Source organism: Erigeron canadensis, chromosome 2 (genome assembly GCF_010389155.1).
Source record: "Erigeron canadensis isolate Cc75 chromosome 2, C_canadensis_v1, whole genome shotgun sequence".
In the NCBI taxonomy this organism is placed as follows: Eukaryota; Viridiplantae; Streptophyta; class Magnoliopsida; order Asterales; family Asteraceae; genus Erigeron; species Erigeron canadensis.
In genome coordinates this window covers 5,268,473-5,288,641 of record NC_057762.1, presented here as the reverse complement: position 1 = coordinate 5,288,641, position 20,169 = coordinate 5,268,473, and the positions used below count along the sequence as shown (strand labels likewise).

The following is a 20,169-nucleotide window of genomic DNA, read 5'->3' as shown; positions in this document are numbered from 1 at the left end:
GAAAGTTTCTTAACTTATCAAAGATTTGCAAATTTTCTTAAAAAACTTGAAATAAGTTATAAACTATTGCCTAGTGTCAGAAGTCCTGTTTCTTCTCTTAATCTTTTCGAGTAGACATCTTGTTAAGAAATGACTAGGCTATGTGATGCAGGCCCAAGTCCAACCATTGAAGACTAGGCCTTTTGTTTTTAGAAAAGCAAGACAAAAAGAGGCCACCACAAAAATGGGCATAACTTTTGCTAGAAGGGTCCGTTTTGGGCGTGTGACCAGTCAAAACGACCGCAGAAATGAGACGCATCAAGTTGCAAACTGCCAAAGGTGGTTTGGTCGACCTTCGAGCCCCGAAACGGCCTTTTTTTATGAGTTTTGGACCATTTTGTATGTTTTTTCGTTTTTTTTGGACTTTCTTTTGGTTATAACTTTCGGCCCATTTGTATTTTAGGGCCCATTAGAATTTTGCAGCTTTATTTATATGTATTTAGACATGGGGAAATGATCATTTCATGTTAAATCAAAAATTCATTTTTTTCCCCTTACACATGTGCGTGTTTGTGTGAAAATCCCTAAATTTCGGTATTCTTTTTAGAATCAACGAATTTTAGAATAATTGTTTCTGGGTATTCGTTGAATCAACATAATCAATTATTTATCTTTATTCCGTCTGCGTCACCATGGTATATTTTATTCTTTTAACTGCTAGTTAGTTGTTAATTAGTACATGTTTGATCCATGCACAGGGACCTTGATAGCCAACCCATAAGGTAATGTTAGTTAACAAAAAATTGAAATTAGCGTGGGAAAACGGTAAAAGTGTGACCTGGAAGATAGGAGTGAGCAACTAATACAAAAGGCCCAACCTTTGATTAAATTTAAAGGAAAGAAAATAATCGGCCCAACCTTTTATTAAATTTGAAAGGAAAGAAAATAATCGGCCCACCAACAGCATTAGGCGTTTAGGGTTTTATCAGTTGATAGTTCAGTCATTCATTCACTTGACTTCACTTTTCACTCCCCTCTCTGTTTTACACTGTCTTTCAACAATAAATAAGATATCCGACTGTTTTCAAAGGTAGTTGCTCAGATTTGTATCTACAAGAAATTTTGTTTGAGTTTATGTTGTTCTTATTCATTTATAAAATCAATTAATTATATAGTTATTTTCAGCCTGTAATTTTGTCGCGCCAGATGCATTACACAACGTGTTGAAGAATAAATTGGTATTAGAGATCTCTTGTACTTTGATTTTGAAATACATTTATATATGTATATTTAAGTTTTAATCAAAATAAATACTTATATAGTTTGTTACAGGAGCATTCTTATTAGGAAAGATGAGGTTTGTCAAGATCTCTAAAGCAAACCTTCAATGGCGGCTAATTCCACATCATTGGGTTTTAATGAGTCGTTTATAGACATGTTTTTAAGTTTCAGAGTTTAATCCCGAGGTATAATACAAAATTTCCTCTTACTTTAATCTTAGTTTCATATTTTGTATTACAATTCAAGACTAGAAACATTTATATATTTTTTTTAAAATATTCCTTTTTTTTTTTTGTAATGTGAACTAGGAAAATACAAAATAATGCAAAAAATATAATTAGCTTTTACAAGATAAAAAATATCCTTTATATATTACTAGTCCTAATACCCGTATGATGTACGGTAGCTAAATTATAATAAATAGTAATAATATATATAATATGTAACAACCTTACTTTTTAAATATAATATATGTACTAGTTATGTTGTCTATGATCCCGCAAGACATAGTTATACTTAAAACTATTGGATAATGCCCTAAATTAGCAATCCAAAGCTATTGGTTAGTTCTAAATTAAATTTATAAAATACCATTGAACAAAAATTTTATTAACGGTTAATCAAATTATAAATAATAACGAAAGTCTCACAAGTTGAGATAACAACCAAAATTTTTCTTAAATGTCCAACAATTTAATCATCAAGCCAACTAAATATTATTTGGACATGGAAATACCATGAGCAATCCCAAAAATAATTATAACTCTTAAAGTACATAAAAGTGGTTAAATAATAATAAGTATATGTTTATGTGCCTAATATAAATATAAAAATACAACCAATGAGCCATGTAACAAATTAAAACACCAAAAATATATACACATATATATACATACACGGCACATGTACATATATGCATACTCTTGGACACAACCAATTATTTATATTTACTTATACATACATTATACTTATAATACAATTATCCATCTAAATACATACATACACATACATACTTACACTATATTTAACTAAAAAAAGAAGAAAACCCCTTCATTTTCCCCCTTTTGGCCGCCCCCCCTATACACTCACGCACATCCATTTCAAAAATTTCATTTTCACTAAATCTCTCTTGAAACTTTCATTTCTCACACACTCTTCACACACTAGCATTTCTCTTCTCAAGAAAACTCTCTCTTCTCTCTTTTTCTCCCTCTTGGTCACGGCACAAGGAAGAACAAGAAAAGGGAAGGAAAAATCAATATTAACTTATATTAATAATAGGGGTTAGATTAGATTAAACAAGGCTTATAGTAAGCTAAGGATTTAAGGTTGTTTTAAGGTTAAAATAAGGGTTGTTGGAGCCTCACAAGCCACGAAAAATCTGCCATATTTTCATCATCCAAACCAAGTTCAAGAGGGTATAATCTTCATCCTTTTTACTAGATTTAATCTTGTTCTTGTTTATGTTAAAAGGTTTTATCAAAAGTTCATGTTTTCTTCATGTTTCTTTTAAATATACACTTGATGAGGGCAAAGTTGATAGGATCTTTCTTTCCATGCTCATGCATGTTGAATCTGTGAAAAAAGATCCAAAGATTTAACTAGTTTAAGACCTAAAAGTGTAGTTATAGATTAAATAGCTTTTAAAGTGATTTTCCCCTTGAAAGAAGGTTATATTTTCACATATTTTGAAGATATATTTTTTGGAAATTTTATTAAAAAGTAGACTTTTTATTGTTGGATATTGCATCAAAAAGTGTTGTAATATGTTGATAATTTGTAAAGTGACTTTTTGCATGGGAGATGAATATGCTTTGTATAATTTTTATGCACATATTTTTTGGAAATTTTCATAAAAATATGTTTTTATGTTGATGGATTATAGATGGATAAAGATTTGTTGTTAAAATGTGGAGATAATTTCATGAATGCTAGATTTAAGAAGGTTGGATTTGTTGTTGGATTATGAGATGGATATGTACTTTTCATAAGTGAAAAATATGTTAATCTTGATGATAATATTCTGGAAAAATTCATAAAATAACAAGGATATTAAGCTTGGATCAAAACATGTTAAAATGAGCTAGAAATTATAAACCGAAAACATGCAAAAAAATGCATCTTAAGCACACACATGCACCATATTCAAATGATCTTCAAAATATCACAAAGTTACTGTGAAAAAGTGATATAATATTATAGAAACTCAACTTGTATGGTTCATGACACTAAAAAACTCAAAAATCACCTTTTCAGGTCAAATAATCACTAACCGAAAGCACAAAATTGCACATATCACACCACCACCACTATCACGGCTTGAACCACCAAAATATGATGGACTTACTGTGGATAATGAAATAAGAATGAAAATCCATTTTGAAGTACCTTAATAGCTTAAGAAATAAGGTTAAAATCACTATTTCAGTAAACGATTTTTAATCTTAAAGTCCTCAAATTGAGCTATACACAAGAGAGATTGAATTGATATAAAATTATCTTGATAAAAGTTGCTTAAATGGGCTGAGATTTTTGATCAACGCATTACATGGTGATTTCTAAGTATTTTTATGATTTAATGAATTTAAATGGTAAATAAAAGATATATAAATTAATAAATAAATTATGTAAATCATGAACTTGATTAAATTTACATAACCAATGGTGAAAGTAGTTTAAACTTACTGTAGCAAAATAATTAAAAGCCAAGAAACACGTGTTATATAATTTAAAAGCAAATGATTAAGTAAAAATCACTAATTAATCACTATTATTGAATTAATTAAAAATAATGCACAAATAAATGTACAAATCATAATATTATAAATTAAAAAGCATAAAAATCAGTATATAATCACAAAATAATTATCCATAAATTTTAAAGGCAATTTAAGAACTTAAAAGTAATTATAAGGAATTATTTAATTAATAAATCAATAAAATGAATAAATAATTAATTAAATAATATTAAATTGAATAAATAAATATAAATCAGAAATATTCATTAATATTCTTATTATAAGATCACAAATGTCAAATATTATTATTAAGCAAAGTATGCAATGGAAATTATATAAATCAAAGCCAAACTACCGAAATTTCAATAAACGAACAAAAACGTATAATGAGAAATGACCTTCACCACCAAATGTCTTCTAACCAAATAATGTGAGCACTATAATATACTTGAACTCCATAATCTAATAATAATCAAAGATGGGCAAGTCCACTAGCATACATCTCATGATCTAGCTTACTAGTTCATGCTACATACACTTACGTTGTGTGTACTTAATTTTAGTTGATATTCGATTAAATTATAAATAATAATATAAGTCTCACAGGTTGAGCTAGCTATCAAAATTACTTATAAATGCCCAACAATTTAACCATCAAGTCAACTAAATAATATTTGATCATGGAAATAGTATGAAAACCTTGAAATAATTGTAAGTTCTTTATGTACATAAAATGCTTGAATAATAATAAGTATATGTATATATGTTTAATATAAATACAAGATTTACAACCAATGAGCCATGTAACAAATTAAAACACCAAAAATATATATACATACATATATATATATACACGGTACATACATATATACATACCTATGCTAGATTAAGTAAATCACCTACACTACAAATCTATACAAATTAGTATTTTTACAAAATATATACATACACCTTATACAAATATCCTTACAACTTTTATAAAAAAAATAAATAAATGAGAAACCCCTTCAATACACCCCATTTGGCCGTCCCCCCCCCCCCCCCCCCCCCCCCCCACACACACACACCACATTTTGAATTCTTAATCCTTCCAAGATCACCCTTGAAACTCAACACACTCTTCACTTTCTACACACACCAACTTTATTTTCTCTTTAGAAAACTCTTCTCCCCTCCCTTTCTTCTTCTTGAATTCGGCCAACCAAAGAACAAAGGAAAGACAAAGCAAAACTCATCTAAACACTTGTTAATAATAAGGGTTTAGGCTAGATTAAGCAAGGGTTATTGTAAGCATAGTTTAAGGGTTGTATTAAGGCTTGAATAAGGGTTGTTGGAGGCTTCATAGGTCACAAATTTTCTGCACTTTTTCATCAACAAAAACGTGGTCATCAAGGGTATATATATCTTCATCTCTTTACTAGATTAATCTTGTTCTTGTTTATATTAAAAAGGTTTTATCAAAAGGTTATGTTTTCTTTTGAATGTACACTTGATGAAGGCAAAGTTGATATGATCTTTTTTTCCATGCTCATGCATGTTGAATTCATGAAGAAAGATCCAAGGATTCAACTAGTTTAAGACCCAAAAGTGTAGATATAAATTATATAACTTTTAAAATGATTGTTCCTTTGAAAGATGGTCATATTTATATATATATTGAAGTTATATTTTCTGAAAAATTTCATGAAAAGATGTATTTGATGTTGTCTTGATAGATCCATAAAAGTTTGCATCAAAAAGTGTGGTTATATAATGATAGTTTGTAAAGAGACTTTTTGCATGAAAAGATGAATATGTTTCTATATGATTTTTATACATATTTTTTCTGGAAATGTTCATAAAAAGAATATTTTTATATTGTTGAATGAAAGTATGATGAAGATTTATTGTCAAAATATTGAGATAATTGCATGTTTGTTAGATTTAAGAAAGTTGGATCTTTTGTTGGATTATGAGATGAAGCTAGGCTTGTCATAAGTGAAAAATATGTTAATCTTGATGTTAAATATTCTGGAAAAATTTACAAAATGTCAAGGATATAAAGCTTCAATCAAAACTTGTTAAAATATGCTTGAAATCGTAAACTGAAAGCTTGCAAAAATGCATTTTGAGCACACACATGCACCATAATCTTATGGCCAAGAAAATATGAAGAACCTACTGGAAATAATGTGTTTCAAAAGTATAAAAGTCAAGTCATTTGATGCATGGCAAGATTAAGCTCAAAAATCACCTTTTCGGGTCAAATAATCACTAACCGAAAGCACAAAATTACATATATCACACCACCACCACTCTCACGACTTGAACCATCAAAATATGATGCACTTTCTGGACAAAATGAAACAAGAGAAAAAATCCTTTTTGAAGTACCTAAATTGCTTAAGAAATGAGGCTTAAAACGTTATTTCGGTAAACGATTTTTATGCTTAAAAGTCCTCAAATTACAAAGACACAAGTGTAACAACCGCCTTAGAAATAATTTGAATAAATCCATGATATGTTCTAGTTTCGAATATGTGCTCACATGAAGGTCTATTCACTCTTAAATCTTAAATTATAAGACGCGTCTATGGTCTATTATGATAAGAATGTTAGGTTTCAAGACGTAAGCGATTGTATTCAAGAAATTCTAGTCCAAAAATGTTTTATTTAGACCCTACAATTATTAGAAACATTAATTAAGGGAAAACTATAAAAGGGTTAGAAAACCCCATTTTCTCTACTTCTTCACCATTTTTCCTTCCATCTCACCTCTCTCTCTCTCTAAAAACACACACATACATTCACCATCTTCACCCACAAAAATTCATCATTTGATTTTGAGTTGTTAAACCAAGATTTCTTGCATTTTTAGCTTCCTTGTGATGATCAAAACATATTTCTAGTATCTATTTTCAGGTAATGACAGCAAATTTTGAGATTTTTATCAAAATAAAAGTTTACTTTTCAAGTGTATGTTCTTGATGATTTGGTCCATTTTTGGTGTAAAAATCGTGTTAAAAGTTAGTGGGTTTGTGTCTAAAAGTGTTTAGTAACCTTTTCGTGATCAAATTTGGGTCGTAAACATGTTTTAATCTTCAAAACCCTCGTTTTTGTTAGAACAGTCCCAAATTCGTCCTAAAAACACTTAAAACGAATTTAGTATCCTAGAAACGAATTTAAGTCTTCCAAAACGAACTTAAGCTCCAAACAAACTTAAGTCCTCAAACGAATTTAAGGTTTATCTTCGTTCAGATACACCTAACGAATTTAAGGTTTATCTTCGTTCAGATACACCTAACGAATTTAAGGTTTATCTTCGTTCAGATACACCTAACGAATTTAAGGTTTATCTTCGTTCAGATACACCTAACGAATTTAAGGTTTATCTTCGTTCAGATACACCTAACGAATTTAAGGTCTATCTTCGTTAGTTGTAGAAATCAGATTTTATACTTAGTTGTAATCCAAGTCTATCATGTACAAGGAAACCCTAATTAAGGTATAATCAAGACATTCGATCTTGTTTATCAAAGTGCGAGTTTAAAGACGTTCATTACGAGTCTAGTGTATGAAAAACACTGTTGAGTCAAACGTTTAAGGATCTTTAGTGAACCAAATCATCAGTACATCAAGGACACTTAGTAAATAAATAATCACGAGAACTAATACATGTATCCATCTATGCTCAATGGTTTGTGATTAGGTTGACATCAAGACATACTTGGATTCGAGTAGATATATTTTACTATATCTGTGCTTATACCCTGTGCTTGTAGAACTACGCTTGTAGCAGATCACTGTGAGTCTTCGTAGCCCCTTTTTCTTTACTTATTTCGGGGTGAAAGGAATATTACTTAAGCTTTTATACATGCCGTAACTACTTTTACTACTCTCTGGCTTTTGACTACTTGTTACATATTAGCCGGTCCTATTAAGGATTGTGTGTGCTCTATTGATACTATTAGCCGGTCCTATTAAGGATTGTGTGTGCTCTATTGATACTATTAGCCGGTCCTATTTAGGATTGTGTGTGCTCTATTGATACTATTAGCCGGTCCTATTAAGGATTGTGCGTGCTCTATTGATACTATTAGCCGGTCCTATTAGGGATTGTGTGCTTTATTGATACTATTAGCCGGTCCTATTAAGGATTGTGTGTGCTCTATTGATACTATTAGCCGGTCCTATTAAGGATTGTGTGTGCTCTACTGGTACTATTAGCCGGTCCTATCGAGGATTGTGTGTGCTCGCTTACTTATGTGCAAGTTGGTCATTAGCCACTACATACTACTTTACACTTGAGATCTATTGACGGCAAAAAAAATGCTTTTATACTACTTGTTTATACTCAAACCTACGAACTCACCAACCTTTGTGTTGACTCTTTTAAGTATTCCTTTCAGGTAATCAGGCTAATCGTGGCTAGGTGTGGTAGCATGGGACTATTAGCAGACTTCAGGATTTAGGGTTGGAGTTTGCATGCTTGTAATTTGTAGTTGGTGGCAATATGCCCAATCGTATCCCCTGCGTGGGACTTTTCATACTTGAATTGATCATCTTTGTTGAACTTGTGTGTAATAACTACTACTATGCTTGTTTGGTTGTGAAATTGACTATTTATGTTTATTCTAAGCACTCATTTAGTATTCCTATGTAACATCCATGTGCGCGTATGCTTTATCTTACATCCCGAGTTTTCCGCCGCTGTCGGGGTGTTACAACAAGAGAGGTTGAATTGATATAAATTTTTATTGATATAAGTTGCCAAAAAGGCCTGGGATTTTTGGACAAAAGCTTTTGTGGTGATTTGTAAGAATTTCTATGATTTAATGAATTAAAATAGTAATTAAAAGATATATAAATTATTTATTAAATTGTATAAATTATGAATCTAATCAAAATTACATAACTAATGTTGAAAGTGACCAAAACCTACTGGGGAAAAATAATTATAAGTAAAGGAACAAGAACTATACAATTTAAAGGTAAATTATTAAGTAAAAATCACTAATTAATCACTATTATTAAATATTTAAATAGAAATGCATAAATATAAGTGTAAATCATAAAATTATAAATCAAGAAGCATAAAAATCAATAAATAATCCATATATAATTATTCATGAATTTTAAAGACAATTTAAGAGCCTAAAAATAGTTATAAGGAATTATGTAATTAATAAATCCATAAAATAAATAAATAATTAATTAAATAATATTAAATTAAATGAATAAAATAAATCAGTAAAATATATCCACATACCTATTATAAGAACACAAATGTCAAATATGATTATCAAACAAAGTATGCAATGGAAATTATATATAAAACCAAGTCAAACTACCGAAATTCCAATAAACGTATAAAATCGTACAAATGACCTTCACCACCAAACATCTTCCAACCAAATGATGTGAACAATATAATGCACTTGAAATCCATAATTAAACAACAACCAAAGATGGGCAAGTCTACTAACATCTCATTATCTAGTTTACTAGTTCATGCGACACACACTTACGTTGTGTATATATTTGAATATCATGGTTTAGGCTTGCTTAAGGGACTACACCACTAGGCGCTCTTCACGCATTTGAACAGCTCTATATCACCCTCGAAACAAGTGAGTCATAGACCCCTTTCAAACTATTTCATGTGTTTAACTACCGGGGTGAAAAACATGATATATAAATGAAATTGCTTTTATATACATATATATATATAAAAAATGATTTTTGATGATATGACTATGAATTGAAATTGTTTCGTATGTTCAATGTGATAAATGTTTTATGATGAGCTTGAGTTCTCTCAACCCGTTTTTTTTCGGTACACTACTATTTACTTCGAAAGTGGAGGCCTGTAGTTAGAGAGTTGCGCAACTAGGTTTCGTCCACCCACCCATAAGTGTAACGGTGGAAGGTTGGTTGCCTTCGTGACAACCTTCACTTCCAGTCCAACCATAGTGGTGCTCTAGCTACCTTCCATTTAAATGGTCGTCTCCATGGCACGACCCTATTACTATTAATACGACACTTAATTGACAGCTTGTGCTATGAAATGAATTATATATATATTGTTGGACTTGATAAATTGATAGTAGTAGTGGCTCAAACATTTACTCATCAAAGTTTACATGAATTATGCCAATGTGGCTAAATGATATTGATATTATTATGTTGGCTATTATAAGTTGAACATACGCTTTAGAAATGATTATTTGAAAGAATACTTGGAAGTTTTTATGATTCATTATCCTTGAACATGGTTGGTAAATATATATGTGTTGTTAGTTAAAACCTATGAACTCACTCAACTCTCGTAGTTGTCACTTTTTCTCCATGCTTTTCAGGTCTAGAGCAGTAAGTTAGCTTTTTGGACCGCCTCATGGATTATGTTGCTTGTTGGTCGTTGGACTTGTAATGCAAACGATTTGTCTTTTTATTCATGGATTATGGTTATGTAATGTTTCTTAAACGTCAACTTAAGCTTATTATCTTTTGAATTTGAATGACATTTGAAACTTTGTGTTGATGTTTTATCTTCAAATCTTTTGTACCATCTCGTTCTGTGGCACTTCGTGATTCTGCCTTAGTCGGGGTGTTACAGAAAAATGGTATCAAGAGCCAAGGTTATAGAGAATTTTTGCTATAACCTAAGTATTTTCAAAACGAGTCGAATATTTCTTAAACAATTGAGTCGATCATAAAGTATTCTTGTTTTACTTATGCATAGCCTGATCAACTATGCCTAATTAAAAATTTAATATGGAATGATTGAAATGGTTGTCTAAGGAATATTCAAAATGAGTCTTTTGAAAATGAAACTTTAAAACAATTCTTGGTGCAAAAGATACATAACCAAATCCAATGTTTGCATTACTTATTAGATACCTTAGTTAATACCCCCACTTGGCTAGTATTATCTTGTCTATGTAGATATAATACACAAGAGCTATGCACAAGTCGAATTCTAGTCATTTCGTTGATTCTAAATGATTATGTGAGTCGTGAGTGTCGAGTTGGTTGTTAGTAGTTTTGGTATACGTCGGTTGTGAATGGTCATGTCGTTGCTCGGTCGTCAAGCTTGTGAGTCGTTGGTTGAATGGGTTGGATGTCGTCGAATGGTTAAGGCCGTCTCGTGGTCCGTCAAGTCGTTTTGCCGTCCTTAAATGGTCAAGTCGGTCGTCAATGGTCATCTAAACGTCAAGTGGAGTCGTCATCTTATATTTTATTTAATTTGTGTAGGAAACGATATGTCGCAAAGAAGTGGAGCATCAAGATCTTCCAGACACGCAAGAGACATTTATGCGTTTGTGGACATGGTTCGTGAAAGACAAGAAAGACAAAAGAGCGAGGAGACGGAGCCCACGATGGACTCCCAACAACCCTTACAACGAGAGGAGTTCGAGCCGATGGAGGACCCGTCAAATGATGGTGATGCTAGGAGCGTTGCTTCTAGCCAACCGGTATGCTGCTCGACCTCACCTCCACCATCACCACCAGCCCCTAGAGCTCCTCCACCGCCGAGCAAAAATGCGGCTATGAATGTAAGTGATGGACGCTTCCCAACTCATGACCCATACTTCCATCCACGCCTCCCTCGCAATCATCCTTACCATTTCGGCCCAAGACAAGGAGAGATACCTCACCGTCCCGTTTATGGAATACCCCCTCCACCTCCCATGGGTATGACTCGGGAGGAAAGGGAACGAGTGTGGGATATAGCCGGTGGATTAAGGGATGCCCGAGTGAGGGTTTGACATCAAGAAGTCATGATGGAAAGAGCCTTGGGAGCAATGAGACGAATGGGAGACGATACGGGCATGGCAATAGATGGAGTGCTCCATTGTGGTAGTTCTTGTGCTTAGGAAATGACCCTAAGGATGTTTTATTCATGAACTTATTCGATAGACAAATGTTTGTACTTTGTTATGATTTTCTTGGACTTGTTTGTGGTTGTGTGACTATGATCACATGGTTGTTGGCATATGGCAACTTTGTAAACTGATATTGGATTATTCAAATGTGAGCTTGATGCCTTTTTATGATTATACGATGTGTTAATCTCTATGTGTTATAGTTATGCCTATTGCAAAGTGATAGTTACAGCAGGAAATTAGTTCTGACCACTTTTGGTAGAACGGCCATATCTGGAGTTCTGTTTGGTCTTTTGACCTGATTCCAGTTGGAGGTGAAACTTAACTCGTGGGGTACATTTTATATTTTATGAGTTTTGCCCAGATCGTCCATCTTGAGCCACGTTTTCGTGCTCCAAGTTCATACACAGATTCTGGAAAAATCTGTTTAGCAACCCAAAAACAAGATTGATATGTTTTAAGCTTACTCAACCATTTGTTATTCATAGTGATAAGTAGGTTGTGATTAAAGGAAGGAATATGAATTTAGAAATATATGTATACCTATGCATACAAACGAGACCTTATTACACTAAGTAACTTAAATGAACACGTGTGAGATCGAAAGTTGTGAGTCGGGTCTATGCCATATAATCCTATATACGAATGACTTAACTATGTTCTCCTTTGTAGAGACATGGCACCACGAAGGACCGGCGAAGAAACAAGTGCTGAGGCTAGGTGCTCTAGCTACCTTAAATTTAAATGGTCGTCTCCATGGCAAGACCCTATTACTATTAATACGGCACTTGATTGACAGCTTGTGCTATGAAATGAATTATATATATATTGTTGGACTTGATAAAATGGTAGTAGTAGTGGCTCAAACATTTAATCATCAAAGTTTACTTGAATGATGCCCATGTGGCTAAATGATATTGATATTATTATGTTGGTTATTATAAGTTGAACATACGCGTTAGAAATGATTATTTGAAAGAATACTTGGAAGTTTTTAGGGTTTAGTCACTGGATGACTAACGTACTTTCCCTCAGTTACATGGTTGCCCATCCAATTGGTTTATTGTAGAGGTTCACCCATATACTTTTCCAACTTTTGTGTGGTTGACCAAAAGATGACTTGTTTACTGGTTTCACTGTTTTTTGATGAGGTGGCAACGACGTGGATTTTTTTAAAAGCTCACTTGGATTACAACTCATAAAAAAAGTGTATAAAAAACGTGCCCTTTGACTCTGAAATCATTTTCCCCCAAATTCATTTCCCCCCAATTAAACCCTAATTTCTCACCATGTCATCTTCCTCATCTGACAACATTCCATCTCTTTGTGATTGTAATCAACCACTGAAATTACGCACTTCGTGGACATCAAACAACCCTGCAAGACGAAATCTAGTATGTCCTTACTCAATGGTATGTTTAATTCGATTTTTCAGTGATTAATTTAATTTGAATTAGCTCAATGATAAGTTTTAATCTTTTTCCTCATCAGAATCCAAGTTTGAGATGTGGGAAGTTCTTTTGGATCGATCCTCAAATCAAAAATGATAGGTATAAGGAAGTTATATATGACTTATATGGAAGGTTGAACAAGCAAGAAAAAGGTCAATTTGTTGAAAATTTGAAGAACAAGGATATGATTTTGACAATGGAAAATGAATTTGCTTTTTACAAGTCAAAAATGGAGGATGAAATATTGCTTCTGAAAAGGGAGAATGCACATCTTTCTTTGCAATTGGAATTGAAGAAAACGAAGGCAAAAAATGTTTTCTATAAAACATGTCTTGTAATCTTGATTTTGGTGTGTACTTTTGTCTTTATTTTTAGTCATTAACAACTTGTATCTTTGTTAATGTTGCTTGGAATGAATCAATTTATGTTTGTTTAATTAGCTGCCAAACATGCGTACACAAATTACATACAAAAGATATTTTGCTGCCAAAAGGTGTTGCTTTTCATACCATAATATATCCACAAAACTTGTGTCAACATTGGACACATAATTACATGCAAAAGATAATTCAGTTTTTAAATAAACAACTAGACAAGCAACAAAAGATATATCCACAAACAACTAGACAACCAACAAAAGATTACTCCATCACAATTGGCTTTGATGAGGTACCACTACCATCCTTAGCAACAACTACCTTTGCCATCTTCATTCTAGCAATCCTTTGTGATGGGTTTCTACGTTTGGGCTTCTTTTGTTGGAGGATTGTGACATATTCTTGTCTTCTTGTGTAGCAAAATCATCCAAATGCTCTTCCACATTGGTGTCCATTTCTGCATTTCTGTCCATTTCCTCTTCCATGTGTACATGCTCATCATGTTCTGCATTTCTGTCCATTTCCTGAGGTATAGGATCTGCACCCTCTTCCATATGTACATGCTCATCATGTTCTACATTTCTGTCCATTTCCTGAGGTATAGGATCTGCATCCTCTTCCATTTGTTGTGTCTCCTACATCATAATATAATCTTAAACCATAACAAAATATGCATTTAAACACTTCTAAAATTACAAATACTGCTTTCTTTTACCCGTGCAGCTGAACTGGATGATGGTTTCAGTTTGCATGTCCTCCTGGTATGACCTTTTTCATTGCATATCTTACAAGTCATTTGTCTGCCAACCCTTGACACTCTAATAGGATCTTCTGTTGCATGTCTTGCCCTTTTTTTCTTGGGCCTTCTTGGCATTTTCTTCTGGATAGGTGGTAAAGGTGGTTCATTTCCCACCTTTCTCCAATGTGTTGAGCCCCTCACTGGCCTAATTGAGTATGCATAAGCATCTTGCCACTTTGCCTTCTCAAACCATGGACTTACTCCCTCAGCTGGGTCCATTTTGATAAACATATATGCTGCAACAGCATGTACACATAGTAGCCCACTGAGTTCCCACAGTCTACAATCACACTTTTTTGTTTGCAAGTTCACACCAAGAGAATCATCTACTTTGTACACTTCATATTCCTGGTATCTACTAACCATAACCCTCCAATGTCTTGCAGATTGTGTTTTCATTAAATCTACGTGTTTCCTAATTGATGGACATATAGAGTCTTCTAAATCAACAGCTAGCTTACTCATGCTAACTAACCTTTGCATTACATACACCGTAATCTCTTCAAACATGGTAATAATTGGTTTATGTCTAGCATCAACTAACTTTGAATTAAAACTTTCAGCAATACCATTTTCAAATGCTGCACAGGATCTTTCCATTTAAAAGAATGCTCTGCACCATGTGTTGGGGTTCCTTTCAATCAAGTAGTCATAAGCCATCTGGTCCATGTTCTTGATCTCTTCCATCCTGTTGAGAAAGTGTTCCTCAATTGTTGCATAAGCAGCACCCCAAAACAGATTCCTGTAAAGTATTCCATTCCACTTTTTCTTAAAGTTGGCATATATGTGTCTCACACATTGCCTGTGTTCTGCATTGGGAAACCATGTACCAACTGCTTCCAACAATCCCTGTGGTAAATTGCATGCAATTATAGTCAAATTTTATGTCCCTGTGGTAAATTGCATGCATAATATATACAATTCTATATTATGTGGTTAATTGCATAAGTTATTACCTTATGTCCATCTGAAAATATAGTCAAATCTGTCCCCTCATTCAAGCTCAAATCATCATGCAATAAGGATAGGAACCAATTCCATGTATCCTTGTTTTCAACTCCAGCCACTGCCCATGCTATAGGATACATTTGGTTATTTGCATCCCTGCCCACAGCAGTTAGCAACATACCTGTGACGGTTGACTTTATAAAACATCCATCTATTCCAATTACCTTTCTACACCCACTCAACCATCCATCCTTCACACCTGCAATGAGATAATATTACTTAGTATATAAGTGGAATTTAAATACTACAATGACATAATATTATTCAGTGTATAAGTGGAATTAAAATACTGCAATGACATAAGATACCTTTGAAGCAAATATACATTCTATTAAAGTCATGAATCGAACGGGAGGTTATGCGGGGATGACAATAGCGGAAGTGCGTCGGATTAATGAGGTGATATTCATGATGGGTTGTGTGCTTGCAGCTGTATGCTCCATTGTGGTAGCTCTCATGCTTAGGAAATGAACCTAAGAATGTGAGCACTATAATATACTTGAACTCCATAATCTAATAACAATCAAAGATGGGCAAGTCTACTAGCATACATCTCATGATCTAGCTTACTAATTCATGCTACACACACTTACGTTGTGTTTACTTAAATACCATGGTTTAGGCTTGCTTGGGGAACAACACCACTAGCCGAAGGTCTCGCATTTGATCAGTCCTTTTTCTTACTCCAATCCAGTGAGTCATAGCCCCCTTTCAAACTCTTATATGTGTTTTACTTTCGGGGTGAAAAACATGATAACTAAAATCGCTTTCTATATATGAAATGATTCTTGAAAGAATCATTTTGATATGGGATATATTGTATGTTCAATGTGCTATAAGTTATATGATGAGCTTAAGTTCTGTCAAACTGTTTCACTTCGGTACACTACTATTAACTCCGAAAGGGGAGACCTATAGTTAGAGGGTTGCGCAACTAGGAGTCGTCCACTCACCCGGTTGATTTCAACAAAACAAAAGGGTTTTGGGTTTTGCTTATTTCGACTACAAGGGTATACACAAAGGGTTGTGAGTTCGTGATCGGGTACTAACATATATACGTAGTGGTGTCAAGTGTGCGATCGTAACTAGAGGGGTTTTACTTTAAACCCTAATAATTGTTATTATTATTATTTGATTATTGGAAGCAAAGCTAAAATGTACACATTCACTTTTCTTTGTTAATTATTACTCTATATTACATATATATTCCGCTACGTACTCGTGATTATTTGTATATGATAATTGTTATAAATTCTAACAGTGGTATGAGAGTCTACTATGTGATATATTAGTTACAAAGTCCTAAATTTGAGGGGGTTTTGAGGGTTTTGATGGGTTGGTTTGATTAAAGGAAAAGAAATAAATATGTATTTGTTTGTTTGTTTTTTTCTTTTGTTTTTATCGATTGACCGAAAAGAAAAAAAAAATTGTTTTATATTATTCATTATAACCTAAAGTTATTAGTTAAAGTAAGCCCTCTATACAAGTTTTGATTTTGTGAATTAACATGTTTATTTGATAAATTGCACTTTATTTGTAAAAACTTTTTTTTGATAAATATAAAAACCATATGGAATTCATTCAAACTTTTTCATGGTTATTACTTAAATATATTAATATATGTTGCTTAGTTTTTAGATCAACAATTAGGGGTTATTATTTGATAAATATAAGAACCATAGGAATTATAAGAACCAGTGAAAGACGATGAAAGACGATAGATGGATCATCTTTAGGTATAAAGGATTGAGTGTTACTAGTATGGTGAGTTTAAACTTTGTATTACGGGTTGATATTGAGTGTCCCTCTCAATCTTTTATGGTCCTCACCATCTTTGTACTTTTGTGTTCCAACTTTCAAGACAATTTGACACGTTCAAACTTGGAAAAACTATACTTTTTATAAGAAAAAATATAAACCCCGAGAAAAATAATGTGAACCACTGTCGCTAAACAAGGCCTGAAACCTCAAAAAGTGCCGCAAGAAACCGTTCTTATCTGCATTGACAGGGTGAGAACTACATCGGGGTCGAAATGCATTTTCTTTGTCTTTAATAAGTATTGCATGACCGAATAAATCAAGTAAGGGTACACGTCAGGGAGGGCCCTTTTGACAAAGAAAAATTAGGCCTATGGAAAGAAGAATACGCCCCTAAAATAAGATTTGATAGATTATATGAAAAAAAGTTAGAGAAATATATAACCTTTTTTGATCTTGATACCATATAATTTGTCAATATAAACTATAGGCTTTTTAGGCCCTATTGCATGTTTACTTAATAAATTTAATAGTTAATAACTTAATCATTCAGTCAAATTTCATTTTTTTTTTTTGCTTAATAAACAAAATAACCGGCGATTACTTATATTTTATTTAATACATACAGAAATTCTTAATGCATTCAACCACTTAATACACTCAGCACTTAATGATTAAAAAAGAAATGGGCCCGGTATTTAAAGTTTTGTAGTTTTAGGCTGTTAGAAAGATGTTAATTATGGCTCAATTTTAAATAAACTTGTGGACACTTTGGGACATAGGATTTGGGCTAACCCATATAAATAAGAAGTCATATAAATAACCTTGTGGACAATATCAAAAACAGAAAACAACATGGAAAAGACTGGATTTGCAACTTCGGTTGGTATTTCTCTCTTTTTGAACAATGCAAATATATGTATCAACCCGTATTTTGTTGATAATTGCAACTTCTATATTTGTAACTCAACCAGTTCATATTTCTAAATGGGTAACTGCACTTTCTAACTTTAGTATGCTAGGCCGCTAATAGACAAAAAGTTCTAGTCAAAATTGTCAACTTCATCACCAAAACAGTTCTACTTATTTTATAGGATTTCATCAGGAGAATAGTTACGCAAATTGCTAAACTTATCATACACTACATATTTTATAGCATGTAATTATACAGGTATGTAATGAACAATGGTGATAAATCTATCAATTTGTATGGTCCCAATATCGCATCTGGGTCTTATCTCTACCAAACGTGGACTTTGTGGACACTTGATAGCTAATTAATGTTTATTATCTTATAGTAACATAATTTTGACTTTGAATGTTTATGTACCAAATGAAATGATAGTAATTGCATTGAAATTTCCAGGGCCGTGTAGTAATAGTGTAGTACTGCCCCCACAAGAATTTAATTATCTTGTTATAAATGGACCATGCATTTTGAATAAATATTAGTACAAGGAACATGACCCAGCAATTCCCATGAAGATGACTTCTTTTGCAAAAAAAGAAACTATATTGCTTCTGCTTCTGATTCTTATTTTACATCATGTTTTTCAAGCAGCAGATTCAGCTTCATTTGAACTACACCCTGCAGGTAATCATATTGATCCATTTGCTTTTATAGATGATGTTTAGATTAATACGTAAAGGATCTAATTAAGATAATTGCTTTGTACATTGTTCAGATTTTGATAGTTTTGCACCTGTTCAGAGTATTCCGAGTCAATTGATTTACTTGATTCAACATGACTCAACGAAACAATATATATATATATATATATATATATATATATATATTTATAAAATATAAATGTATACTATATACTGTATATGATATGGCCCGGTGTATTGTGGCGGAAGATCAGTAGGACCGGAAGGTCCCTTCAGGATTTTGGATGTAAATTAGGGGTTATATAATATTTGAGGTTAAAAAGAAAAGAAATCATGTGTATTTACTTCCTCAAAAATTAAAGACCCAAATATCATATTTAAAAAACAGAATTTAAATTTTTTTTACCCCTTCAGTAATTATGTTCAACTTTCGCTGCCAATGATATATTGAACCCGTTAATTCATATATAGTATTAGTTTAGGTATCAACCTCGGTTAATATTTATGGCTATACATTCCTCTAGAGGTCTGTTATATTTTTATTCAATGGTTTTGGTTTGGTAGGAAAATAATTAAAATATTTTATTTCTTTAATTAAAACCATTATGAATCATGAAAATTTTCATACATCAGTGTATATATTTGTCCTCAATGGATTTTCGTGTATCATTTTTATCATGATCCAATAGTCAATGTCATTCTGTTAACTTTAAAAACAATATATATTTACAGAGACTTTATTTTCCGGTAAAGAAAGAATGCTAAGAAGGGTAGCACGCCGGCCACCGCCACCTAAGCCAAATGAGAATCCACATCCTAAGCCAAAACCACCATCTCGTCATCCGCCGCCGCCGCCGCCACCACCACCACCACGATCTACGACCACACGAGTGTATAAGCGACCTTCGAAGGGCAAGTATGCTCCTCCGCCGAGAATATGATATAATTTTTCCTCATTTGGATTACATTTCTTTAATGAAGAAACTAAACGCTATTATCAATGGACTTTATCTTTGTACGAACACAAGTTTAATAAGATATTATATTTTCTTCAATTTGTAAGTTTAGAAAGAGTTTTTCTAACTTGTACTCTCGGGCAAATGTTACTATGCGTTTCTAATTTACAAAGATGAAGAAAAATAAAAGAAAGAAAAAATCAAATCCATATGTATATATATAAATTTAAAAAATAAAAAATAAAAATATGTATATGTTAATTTAGATTTTGATGATGTATAGATTGGGAGTATTATTAAACTTAAGTAGATGGTGTTTCGGATTACGTTTTGAAGTAATTATTTT

At 32.6% G+C, this 20,169-nt stretch overlaps 2 protein-coding genes and 1 long non-coding RNA gene across 4 annotated transcripts; all 3 read left to right on the top strand.

Annotated features, from left to right (window-relative positions):
- Positions 1-945: 945 nt before the first annotated feature.
- On the top strand, positions 946-8,429 carry LOC122590166. Its single transcript, XR_006322411.1, has 4 exons — positions 946-1,069; positions 1,165-1,217; positions 1,312-1,445; positions 8,387-8,429. It is a non-coding gene; the product is annotated as an uncharacterized LOC122590166 (long non-coding RNA).
- A 1,105-nt stretch (positions 8,430-9,534) lies between these two features.
- On the top strand, positions 9,535-11,973 carry LOC122590165 (cyclin-K-like). 2 transcript variants are annotated; one of them, XR_006322410.1, is made up of 2 exons: positions 9,535-9,607; positions 10,310-10,329. XR_006322410.1 is itself a non-coding variant. In XM_043762499.1 (2 exons), exon 2 carries the CDS (start codon positions 11,240-11,242, stop codon positions 11,744-11,746), a length of 507 nt encoding a protein of 168 aa, XP_043618434.1. In that variant the 5' UTR covers positions 9,536-9,607; positions 11,232-11,239; the 3' UTR covers positions 11,747-11,973. The 2 variants fall into 2 exon arrangements, 1 of the variants encoding a protein (XP_043618434.1); XM_043762499.1 differs by lacking the exon at positions 10,310-10,329 and adding an exon at positions 11,232-11,973 and having other exon boundaries at positions 9,536-9,607.
- A 6,749-nt stretch (positions 11,974-18,722) lies between these two features.
- Positions 18,723-19,922, top strand: LOC122590071 (leucine-rich repeat extensin-like protein 3). The gene is made up of 2 exons (XM_043762404.1): positions 18,723-18,850; positions 19,600-19,922. Exons 1-2 carry the CDS (start codon positions 18,736-18,738, stop codon positions 19,806-19,808), a joined length of 324 nt encoding a protein of 107 aa, XP_043618339.1. The 5' UTR covers positions 18,723-18,735; the 3' UTR covers positions 19,809-19,922.
- The last annotated feature ends 247 nt before the right edge of the window (positions 19,923-20,169 follow it).